Here is a 12672-nt window from a genome sequence, read left to right on the forward strand (position 1 = left end):
TTCCTGGCTAAAGTCTGAGGTGGATTGACTCAGATAAAGTAACAGACTATCGAGAACATAAAGTAACATTTTTGCAAAGTACTTTAAAACAGATATTTATATAACATATTATATGCTAATCCATACATGCAAACATAAATAATTTTATATCAAGTTTACTATACTTCTTTATTGCTGTTTTGTATTTGTTGGCATCTGGGGTCACTTTATCTTGAAGTGTTAAAACGGTGTCATGTTGGAAAATAGCTTGTGGAACAGTACCATATATTCTGCTACCTCAAAAATGTTTCACTTCTTAAAAACATCTGACTATACCATTACCTCAGCCCATCTTCTGCCGAAACAATATTTTTCTACGATACCACATTGTTGGCCTCCCAACCAGTATAAACCTCAGCTCATTCAGAACTCTGCTCCTCATATCCTATCTGCTGCACCAATCATCCATCCATGTTCATCTATCATCCCCTGTCCTTGTTTACATATATTGGTTTTCTGTCTTCAGCACCTCTATTTTGAACTTCCTATGTCGTGACCTCCTTGCTTGGATTGTCTCATTTGTAGCTTCGTCAACTGTTAAGTATGTTTCTTTCAGCACTGCCTGCTGAAGTAGGAGCAGTATCTTCTCACAGCACACTCTTTGACCAAGCTCTGATCCTTCTATAAATGTTCAAGATTTATAAATTTAAGTTCCTGTTTATGCTATGAAAGTCCTTACTTGATAGGTCTAAACAGGATCATAAGAAATTGGAGCAGAAGTAGGTTATACGGCCCTTTAAGCCTGCTCTGCCATTCCATTAGATCAAAGCCAATTAGATGGTGGCCAAACCCACTTTGTTGCCTATCCCCATAACCCTAGGCTCCTTATTTCGCACAAAGCCTCTATTTTCAACACTGTTGCAAGACTTTGGAGATTGCTTGGCCAAGGAAACAGTTAAATCTTGACAATCTAGAATTCTAATTTCACATTGGTCCCTGACTCCTCACTTTAGAATTCAGATGAACTCTAAAGGGAAGAATTCATCTGCATTTTTTTTAGACTCGATATTTTTGATTTACATTTCTAAGCACAAATCTAATTAACCCTATAACGCCAGTTATGGATAGGAAACCCAGAGGAAATTTGGCAACTTGTAAGAAAGTGGAGAACAAACAAGAGATGAAGAACATGCACGAGACAAAAAAGATTGAACGAACCAAAGCACTCTGATGACCCCATGATATTCTAAAGCACTTCACAGTTACTTAAGTATAATCGAAGTGTAGCCACTGTTGTCATGTTGGGAAACATAGCTGCCAATTTGTGCATAGAATGCTTCCACAAACAATAACTAGATTATGTATTTTTGTGATAATGTTTGAGGAATTAGTGTTGATTAGGACATTTGATATTGATCCTCCACTTTGGAAAAAAGGTCTAAGACAGTCTGCATTTGCAAGAGGTCAGAATAGCCTCAATTTCTTCTGAAAGTTCTATAACATATTTTAAATCAGTTGTGTGAATACAAGATTTTCTGATTTTTAAAAGATAGTTCCTTTCTCTTTAGATAAAAAGTGATGTGCCAAATCTACTTACATCTGCATTTGTCCTTTCATGGCAGCATCTTCATACCAGGAGGCCGACACAGTAGAGCTGAAGACAGCACTGCTAGGCTGTTTTGTAATTGCATCAACTTTGCTTCTCAAAGGTAATCCGCTGATAGATGGGGAGTCTCTGACAACTGATGAAAACGATAAACAAGTAGGAGTGCATGCACCTGGCATGCTTGCTCCTTCGGTGGTCCGATCGGCATTAATTAGCTCAGATCTGACTGCATCATTCCTATCATACACAGCATCATCATCAGCTTCGTAATAACCGTTTTCTATCATTTCTTGTTCTTCATCCTCTTCTGCTTGTGCAAGAGTAACAAGGCCAACAATCTCTTTTTGAGGGCTTGAGGGACAGCTGCCACCACCAACAGGACTGATATCAGAAAGGTCTGTACTGCTTCTGGATCCAAAGTAGTTCTCTACTAATCCTTGCTTCACAATGTCAGTGCTGCTGGCAGCAGAAAGATTTGTGTGCATTCCATCATTTATTTCCTGCAAAGTAGGAATTTCAAACACTTGAGTTATATCTGCAAGTTCTTCTGAATACAACTCTAGATCCGCACTCTGGATAATTTCTGCCACATCTGAAGTGTGACAGCTTGGCTCATCAAGATGAATCACTTCAGAGTTCAGTTTAATTACATGTTTTGTGGCTGCTTTTTCTGAACTGTAATCTTCATTACAGCTTTGAAGTTCTTTAAGATCATTGACAGAAACAATACTTTGCTGTGGATTGGTGTTACTTTCTTGACTAACTTGACTAACTATACAGTCATGAAACTCTTGCTTAGCAAAGAGAGAAGAATGAGGTGTTTGACTTGCAGTTCCAGAACCTTCAATGAACACAACATTTTCTTCTTGTACGACAACATTGGGCCTTTTCATTTCAAAATTCAGCTCATCTGGTACTACAGCTGATTCTAGCTTGGGTTGTTCGTCGCCAGTTTGTTGTTCAAGAACGGCAGCAACTTTCGAGCTTTCATCAACTTGCTGTTCGTCATCATCATCTGAAGGCAGAGAGTTTATAGAAGTTAAAGATGATAGAATTTCACTTACAGCACTTGTACTCTCCGTGCACCGGCCTTCAACCACATTCTTCGAACTTAATTCTGGTTTAAGTAGTCCCTGCACGCAAGGCTTTTCACTGAGAAGGGAAGTCTTCTCCAATACTGGCTCAGTGGCTAAGTCTGGATCAGACTGGAAAGCAAAAGAACTGGGTTCACTTTCAATGCCAGAATCTGAAACTCTGGACGATGAGCAGGTGACATAAACATCTGGCAGTTTAACTGCATCTCCACTTACAACCAAATTAAACCCTTTTGTACCTAACTTCAGCAGTGCACTTTCTGAAGCAGAGTGCACTGCATCTTTTTCCAACAGTAAAGAATTTTTTTTAGAATCCAGAATTTGTGGTTCAGGAGATCGACAAAGCCCATGATCATCTTTGACAGGGAGCTTGGCGGCCATAATGACTGTTACTTTTTCCCCTTCATAAGCACATTTACTTCTTGGTTTGACTTCAATGTGTTTAACTCCTGCCATTGGTGCCATTTGCTGGCTACTCAAACTATCAAATGAGCATTTAGTAGAGCCTACACATTCAACTGGCATCCCAGGACCCGCCTGGAACAAGCCTGATGATGCAAATGTGCAGGGTTCCATACTGTGACGATTAGTGCTGTTACCAAATCCATCAAGATTTTTAGTTTTTGGAGTCTCTACATTTTTTTCCATACTGGACAGAAGAGGCATCAGCTCTTTATGCTGTAACTTAGAATCAGCCTTTGCACCATTGTCAGATCCTGTGCTCAAAGGAACCTGCCCATCTTTAGGACAAATTGGAAGCCCGCCTTCAGATTTACTGATCTCTCCCAAGTTTGAACTTTTTAAGCACTTGTAACCAACTAGTATCACTGAGTCCTTAGAATTCTGCTTCACCAACTTTTTATTATTCTCAGATTTAATTGTCTTCTTAAGTTTTGTTGCTTTTACTTTTGATTTGTTGTGCTCTTCGGCTTTTGTCTTGTGCTGTTTGGTCTGTGGCTTCTCATTTTCAATATATCTAACATTGTGAATGCTTGCTGGTTTTGCTTTAAAATCAGGACTAGAGAAACCTGAAGTGTTACATTCTTTTGAGTCAGATTTTTCCAGTTTGGCAGAGAGTGATGATCTTCTTACATTCTGTATCCCACTCCAGGGAACATCCAAGTCTTTTGAAGAAAGAAAATATTAAATATTTGTAAACAGGCAGAGTATTTATGAAATAATAATACAAAATATTTGAGAGCAATTATCAAAAATGTGAGTTAAATTTCAAGTAAGGAATAAATGCAATTGGATACGTAAGACTTATTCACATCTTGCACACATCATATGTGCTGTCAGAAGCAACTTAGTCAATAATTCTTCATCTCGTTTAATAACACATTTGGCAAAAGTTTTTTTTATTGCTCTTGCCACATTTGGTCTTTCTACATCCAGCTTGTTTCTCTATCTTTTCCTTTCTCATATCCTTTCGTATTGCAAATAGTCGAGATTCAGTGAAGCACTGTTCCTGGATTCTTCACCAGTCTCTCAGCATGACCCCTAACTAATTGGATCTAGATGGGATAGTACAGCTCCTTATGTTGCAGCGCACCTTAGTTGTACAGACTAGAAAGTTCCAGCTTTGATTCTCAATCAATGCTGAGTTTGTTGATCTCAACTTGGAAAATGGTACATTCTGTGCATCTCATTAGCAAGATAACCTTTAGGATGGCCATCCCACCCATATTAGCAGCATTTGCAATGATTTGTCTATTGAGTGGGAATAAGTAAATTCCCAAAATGAAACAAAATATCTTTATTATAGTTAATGATACAATAAATCACTTTGCTCCGATTTATAGTCATAGCAAAGAGTAAAATTAAGGAGTTGACTCAAATGTTCATGTCATGGAGCGTATTTTCTCTTGCTGAGATTAATTTTCAGAATCCAACTTCAATCACAGAACTTGGAGGAATTTTTATTTTAATTTCAGCCTTGCATCATTACAGCTTTTTAAGCTTTATTTCAGAATCCAGAAGTTATGCTTCAAGAAACTGATAAACCTCTCACCCATTTCAATAATAAATGAACATTAAAAGTAAAAGGCAAAAGCAGATACTGGAAAACTGAAGGACTTTACTAAATGTTAAACTGCATAATACCGAACCTTTCACGGTTGTGGCCATGCAATCGCCAGTGTCAAACAAACGCTTTATCTATCAGAAACCTGGCTGTCCTCAGCATTTACAGTGCAATTGCCATATTCAAACTCAGAGGACACCAAATCCTAGTCACAGTAAGTATCCATACTAAGTCATTTCAAGATGACGTTGTTCACTCTAAGATTTTGATTTACATTGTCAGCCTTGATTTTACGATGTCTGCACTCTAGCCCTGCCCCTCCAGCCTTGAATTCTAGATCAGCTGCTGCCATATTCTGAAGCTGGAGCCCAGACTGAGGAGACAGCAAGGTCTGAGATTCCAGGAGCAAGAAACTGCCAGCTGCAAAAATGCAAGGAATTGGGGTGGGAGGAATGTGAGGCAAGACACAGCAGGAAAGGAGTCACACACACACACACACGTATGGACACAGAGAGAAGGGAGAACAAACAGCATGGGAAGGAAACGAAAGCAAAAAAGTTGAGCTGAGTTTCATGAATGGTGAGGATGAGACACACAGCTGTGCTACATAGGACTTTTTTGGGTTATTTACTGCTACCTAACAGTATTTGTTATATACAGTGATTTATTTTTTTATGAGTTATTCCATCTGGGAATGCACAGTGCTACACATGTACAGTACAGTATTTCAATTTGTACATAGGTTCTTTTGCCTGGAAAAACCAAACTCCAATTTAACAATTATTCTAACGGGAATACACAAATCACAAAGTTGTCTCACTTAAAGTTGTGATTTTTAGGAATACAACCACGACTTATAATGAGGACTTACTGTCAAAGTCATCAACCATTCCCACAGAATATAAAATCCCACAGAATGCTGCACATGACAAGCAGAAATTTCGCACTGGTAACTAGTGGGTTAATCAAACAGTGGGTTGATCAAGTCTAAGCTTATCATAAGTATTGCTGAAAAAAGAAATGTGCTGTCAAAGCTTTTCATTTGCATTCATCTGAACTTTTTGCAAGTAAAGGGAACAACAATTTGTACCGCATTTGAAGAGAAGGCTGATTGGTTGGAAAGTGGACGCTGATTGGTAGAGATGTTAACATGGGGAATGTACCAGTGAACAGTTAACTGACAAGGTTTTGTGAAAATTCAAAACAGGCAGATTGACTCTGATTGGTCAAGGCATTGCCCTGGGGAATGAACCAGGGAATGTTTTTTACCCTGAGCTATTGTTTAGTTGCAAAAGGCATGTACATGCTTCTTCTGCTTGCATAGAATAGTACCCATGTGTGAATATTTGTAGCTTCTGGCAAGCGTAATCTCAAACTGATTTTCAGTGTAGCTTATTTTATTTTGCAAGTTGTTGTCCAATCAAACAATTCCATCTAATGTTAGACACTAAGGGTAGAATTTTTCCACCCTGCCCACCATGGGAATTATAGCAGGCGAGACAAGTCCATTGCCTCTGGCAGGATTTTCTGGTCTTGGAGCAAGCGTGGCTGGAAAATCCTACCCTATGTTTTAAATTCTTGAAGCACAGGCTAGTTGTGTACAGTCTGTACTTTGCTCATTGCAAAAAGCCAAACTGTCCTGATGAGTGTAAAACAAAATGTTTTGAAAGCATGTCTCTTTTTCCAGCAATATTCAAGTTCTATACTACCAAACAACAGTGTGTACGCTTGTCATATACAATTGACCAATGAGAGTTTAGTTAGACTACACAATATGCAAAGTCACGGAGCACTAGGTATTTTACAATGCAAAGCTCCAGCCTTTTACAAGGTCAGGCCATTGGGAGGTGTGAACAAATTGAATAAAGACTTATTCACACATTTAGAACTTTACTGTTTTCATCTGGCATTTGAATCTGTTGTTTTCGATATAGATTGTATTTGTAGGAATACTGCATTACACAGAAATGCATTCATAGGGGAAATCGGGCATGCCTGACTAACATAGAGCTCAACTTCACACAAATCTGTATGTGGATCTCGTGGGATTTGACACAGGAACTCTATTTTGTTTTTATTTTCAGAAAGGATCCTAGCGCTTAGGACCTAGGCAGCTGAAGACACAACCACCAATGGAGGCATGATAATCATGGATGCACAAGAGAACAGAATTAGAGGTGTGCATATATCATAGAGGGTTTTGTGGCTAGAGCGGACCACAGAGATTGGGAGGGGCGAGTTCACAGAAGAGTTTAAAAGCAAGGATGAGCAAGAGCTAATATAGGTCAAGAAGCAAGAGTGAATGGGAGCTGGTGGGAGTAAAGCCACAGGCAGAATTTGGATAACTTCAAGTTTTCAGGAATTAGAAGATGGGAGGATGGCTGGGGTTCACTGAAACAGTCAAATCCAGGGACAATAGGGCATGGATGAGGGTTTCAGCAGCCGTTGGGCTGAGGGAAAATCAGACTTGGATGATGTTACAAAAGGTAGAGACCGTCTTCCATGATGGTGTGAATACATGTTCAGAAGCACATCTCGGGGTCACATATGATACTCAGATTGTGAACAATCTTGTTCAGACAGTTGTCAGGAGATGGTAGCCATAATTAGCAGCAAGGATTGACGACAATGACTTCAGTCTTCCCAGTATTTAATTTGAAGAAATTTCTGCTCATCAAGTACTGGATGTCAGATAAGCAATTTGATCATTTGGCAACAGTGGAGGAATTGAGAGAGGCGATGGTGTTGAGGAGCTAGATGTCACTGATGCACACACTGTTTTCAGATGATGCAGCTGAGTGGCAGCAAGCAAATGAGAACTAGGATAGATCATTGGTGGACACCAGGAATAACAGTGTGGGAGTGGGAAGAAAAATTATAGTAGGTGATTCTCTGGCTATGACTGTATAGATAAGAATGAATCAAAACCAAACTACGGAAATGCTGGAAAATAAAGTATCTATGAAACTGGAATTTAAATATATTTCACCTTCTGGGACAGAATCCAGATATCGATCCTCAAAGATAATGGGCAGTGAGTTGAAGTCTCCATCTAGTTCTATACATTCCACAGGGAGAGATGGAAGGGAACTGAAATAGGTTGAATTCTTTACAGCTGCAGCCATCTGTCCGTGACTTTGTGCACTGAAAATTACCCAATAAATTTATATGTTAAGGCGCAAAAAAGCATATATTTTCAGATCACTTATGAATGAATGCAACTGTTTTTGGTTTACCAAATTCCAGGCATTCAACAAACTTAATGTGCAAATCTTTTTGTTAAAAAGGATGCTGGACTATATGAAGAATAGCCTTGTGTTCTTACAGTGGTGTTATATATGTCCACATTTTAGAAACAAACTGGTTAAACTAAAGCTTTAACCTGATACATAATTGTCTAAGTCACCAAAAATTTCAATAGAATTAATGCAGAAAAGTAAATTATGCAGTATTTTCACTACTCTTAAATTCTAAGGATGCACTTAAATTAAAACGCTTTAATGTCACATAATACTCCTAATGCATAATTTTAAATAAATTTTACGACTCGTACATAATACAGGTAAGACTAACGTTTGAACCAAGGTAAACCATTAAGCTTGCTACATCATAGATTATGCATAGTAATTCTTTTGTATGATACACCAAATTCCTGCCTCTGCAATGCCTTTTGAAAAGAATTCTGCATACATCTGCTGAGCACTGCTCAAAAGCATGAAAATACAAACTAAGGTATATAAGAGAAGATCTGAGCCACCTCTTTGTCATAATTAAACTACTCTTGGAAAAAGTGTAGAAAGTTCCCCAGCAATCTGCCTGACTGCCCAAGGACTCGGCTGCCTCACCAGTATCTACCAAAAGTATTATTTGCAACAAAAGGTTTACTTTAAAATAGCACCCATGGCTTTACCACACCCATTGCTCCAGAAAAAAAAGCATGCAAGAAAGCTTGTGAAGCTACTCAAGAGACTGTTGTATTGAAAATATTTCAATATAATTAAGAAAAATAGAAGATGAGAATGAAAGAATTGACTCAGCATTATGATCTAATATGTGCTGCCTGAAAGGATGGTGGAAGCAGATTCAATAGTAACTTTCAAGTAGGCTAACAGGATTATGGGTAATGTCACAAATTGGATACTGTAGCTCCTTTAAAAAGACGATAGGCACGATAGGCTTAATGGTCTACTGTGTTGCATGGCTTTGTGCCACAAATTGTCCAACATTACAGAAGTAAGGGTCATACAAACATAGGAGGCCATATAGTCAATCTAGTCCATGTTGGCTCTTATAGAGTGATCCAATCAGTCCCATTCCTTTGCTTTATCCCTGCGGCCCTGAAAGTAACCATCCAATTTACTGTTGAAAACACCTCCTCTTGCACCACCCTCAAGAACAGTGAGTTCCGGGTTATTACTACTTGCTACGCAAGAAATATTACTGATTTTATTCCCTCCTTACTTCTTGGCCAAAATATTAAATCTGTGTCTCTTGGTCCATGTATATGCAGTTTATGAGAAAAGCTTTGTATACCTTATCTAAACCCGTCATAAGTTTCTCCACCTTGACCAATCTCCCTTCACTCAAGGAAACAACCCCTGCTTCTCTGGCCTAACCTGGTAGCTAAAATTTTTCATCCCTGAAATCATCCTCTCAAGAATCCTCACATCTTTCCTTGTAACCAAAATTGGATGCAATTCTGTAGTTGTTGGTTAACCAGAGGTCTTATAAAGGCTTTGAAAGAAAAGATATATAGAAAACTAGAGAGTATAATTTACAGGTCTTACTATTCAATGCTTAGGGGAGTAGATAGCACAAGTGTAATATGTACAAGATTGAGCTACCTCCTGGGATTACAGCATAAATACTGACTTGAGCAGAAATCAGGACCCAATAGTAATATGAAATGAGTAAATGGCACAGGGAGAAATAATTTAAATGTCAGATGCCTGAAATCGGTTCAACTGTTTTTATGCAAATTGTTTCCTGATCTATGTCCAGTATTTGGGAAAAAGAATTGCGGAGATAAATACATGTTGACAGAATGTAGCATCAACACCTGCATAAATAACTGTGAATCCTTTGAGAATAAAAAGGTATAGGAGAGATAAAGTACACTTAATCCATGTCAGCTTGGGGAGATGGTGGCATAGTGGTAATTCACTGGACCAGTAATTACTAGACACTACTGATACGGGTACAGACACCACCACAGAATTTAGTGTAATTTAAATCAAATTACTTAATAAATGTGGAATTGAGAGCTAATCTCAATGACGGTGGAACTATTATGATTTCTGTAAAAAAAGCTATCTGGTTTACTAATGTCCTTTAAAGAAGGAAATCTGCAATCTTCACCAAGTCTACATGTGCTCAAGACTGATAGCAATGTGATTGACAGGCAACTGCCCTCTGAAATGCACAGAATTGTTTACAGAGAAGAAATAAATATGAAAAGTCCTCAATATTGACTCCAGACCCAATGAAGTTTCCTGGTAGCAGGTCAAACACGGGCAAGGAAACCACCCACAAATTTCCCTCAACTAATGAATCAGTACTCCATGTTAGATACCATCTGGAAGAAGCACTGTCGGTGGCACAGAGTGTACTTTGGGTGCGGGACTTCAAAGCCCATCATCAGGAGAGGTTTGATTGAACCACTGTTGACCAAATCCTGCCAGATTGAAAAACCTACAAGACTTTCTTCTCATCAACCTACTTGTTGCTGATGTATCTGTCACAATATAGGTAGGAGTGCCAATCGCACAGTCCTTGTGAGGAAGGAGGCTCATTTTCACGTTGAGCATGTGCTAAAAGGGACAGATTTTGAACAGATCTAGTGGTTCAGAAGTGGACATCCATGAAGCACTGCAGACAACCAACAATGGAATTATGTTCAACCACAAGCTGTCATTTCATGGTCCGGTATGTCCCTCACTTTACCATTAAGCCAAAGGATCAACCCTGCTTCAATGAAGAGTGAAGGAGAGCCATGCCACAAACAGCACAAAGCATATATAAAAATAAAGGATCAACCTGGTGAAGCTACAATGCAGCATTCCAAGCAGCAGAAGCAGTGTGTGATAGACTGGGATATGCAATCTCACAAACGATAAAATTAGATCAAAGTTCTGCTACATCCAAGTATGAATGGTAGTGGATAATTAAATGTTACAGTCCGTCAGGGCCGATATTGGATATTTATATGCACAATTTTCTGCCTACAATAAATACATTTCCAGATGTCCATCAGTGAGAAAAATAGAAACACATTTCAGGAGGGCAGCAATAGACTGGTGAAACGGGAAGATACACGGTAGATGAAATCTGCGACAGAGAAGTGAAATGTGATTAATTTTGGTGAGTAGAATGAAAAGACAATATAAAATAAATGCCCCCAATTTAAAAGAAGTGTAGAAACAGAGACCTGGTCTAACATAAATAGATTTTTGAGACTGGGTAGATAAACTGACGAAGCTTGCTTTGACATCTTAAAATTAAGCATACAAAAACAAGAATGTTATGCCTAATCTGCGATTTATAAAGACTTAGCATCAATATGATAGGTGTTCAATCAGCACAAGGAGGACATCAAGGTCGTGCAGGAGAAAATTACTCAACTGATATCAAGAACGAGGGATCTCAGATTTGTGGAGAGACTAGACAAGCTGGAATTCATCACCTCAGATCAGAGAAGCTTACGGGGAGAGACTTAACAGAAGTTGTCTTCAAAATTAGGAGGGCCTTCGATAAATAGTGAGACATTGTTTCCACTGGCAAGAGTTAAGAACAAAAGGAAATAGATCGGATTTTGTTGCAGTTTCTTTTTGTGGTATGGAATCCCTACAGTACAGAAGGAAGCCATTTGGTCCATCATGAGTGCACCGACTCTCTGAAAGAGCACCTTACCTAGGCCCACCTCCCCATCCCCATAACTCCATGCATTTACCATAGCTAATCCCTTTAACCTACAAATCTTTGGAAACTAAGGGCCAATTTAGCATGGTCAATGCACCTAATCTGCACATCTTTGGACTGTGGGAGGAAACCGGAGCACTCAGAGGAAACCCACACAGATATGGAGTGAACGTGCAAACCGCACACAGTCAGTCACCCAAGGCTGGAATTGAACCTCGGTCCCTGGTGCTGTGAGGCAGCAGTGCTAACCCATGTCACTGTGTTGCCCAAATACACAAATTAAGATAATCTGTATTGCACTGTCTGAAAAGATGACGCAAGCAGCTCCAAAGGGTAACTTTCAAAAGGGAATTGATATACTTGAAAGTGGCAATGCAGGAAGAAGTGAAATTAATCAGACAGCTCTTTCAAAGACCCATCACAGATACGATGGGCCAAATAGGCACTTCCAATGCTCTAAGATTATATGTCGCTGTGAAAACACACTTATTACTAACTTTGTTCTCCTTTTGTCTTACTGAAAACACTCTCAATGGAATGTCTCTTTTGGCTATGCATTCAGTGACCTTTGGATACTGAATGGAGGAATGAGGTACCTCCTGCACCAAGTTTTAATGAGCTGCTTGATGTGCTGTGTTCCATGGATTTGGACTCATTGTTACAATAGCACTTCGGGTCATCCCTCATCTTCCACATATGGTGCTGGTGGCTGTATCCGCCATTTTTTAGTGTCAATTTGGTTGAGCATTGTCATTGAGGGAGATTAAAGCCAAGGATCTGTGGTGTATCAGTGATGAGGTGTTGCTTCTCTGTGCTGCACGCATCCTACAATTCCACCTATTTGGCTAGTGGCTGATACCAGTTCCCTGAATATTGACTGCTGTTTCTCAGAGTGGCTGTTGTGATTTTAAATGCTTTTTCAGAAAGACTTCCACATCTTTGTTACTGGGAAGGTCAGAGTTGCTCCTGATTTTTTTCTATTTCATGGAGCATGATGGCATTGCAGTGAATGGCAGGAGGGCAATGAGACAGCACCAAAAGCCACTCAATTG

At 39.2% G+C, this 12672-nt stretch overlaps 1 protein-coding gene across 6 annotated transcripts in view; it reads right to left on the bottom strand.

Moving 5' to 3' along the window:
• The window catches only part of fam135a (family with sequence similarity 135 member A), a 193127-nt gene that overhangs the window by 60913 nt on the left and 119542 nt on the right, over positions 1-12672 (bottom strand). For 5 of the 6 annotated variants that reach the window (XM_080191972.1, XM_080191973.1, XM_080191971.1 and 2 more), the window contains 2 exons: positions 7692-7846; positions 1577-3803 (listed from right to left, as the gene is read on the bottom strand). In XM_080191972.1, coding sequence (XP_080048098.1) covers positions 1577-3803; positions 7692-7846 — 2382 coding nt within the window. The remainder of the gene's footprint in view (positions 1-1576; positions 3804-7691; positions 7847-12672) is intronic. The other variant, XM_080191976.1, reaches the window with a different exon arrangement.

The sequence above is a fragment of the Carcharhinus amblyrhynchos genome, chromosome 7 (genome assembly GCF_965287045.1).
Source record: "Carcharhinus amblyrhynchos chromosome 7, sCarAmb.v2.hapA, whole genome shotgun sequence".
In the NCBI taxonomy this organism is placed as follows: domain Eukaryota; kingdom Metazoa; phylum Chordata; class Chondrichthyes; order Carcharhiniformes; family Carcharhinidae; genus Carcharhinus; species Carcharhinus amblyrhynchos.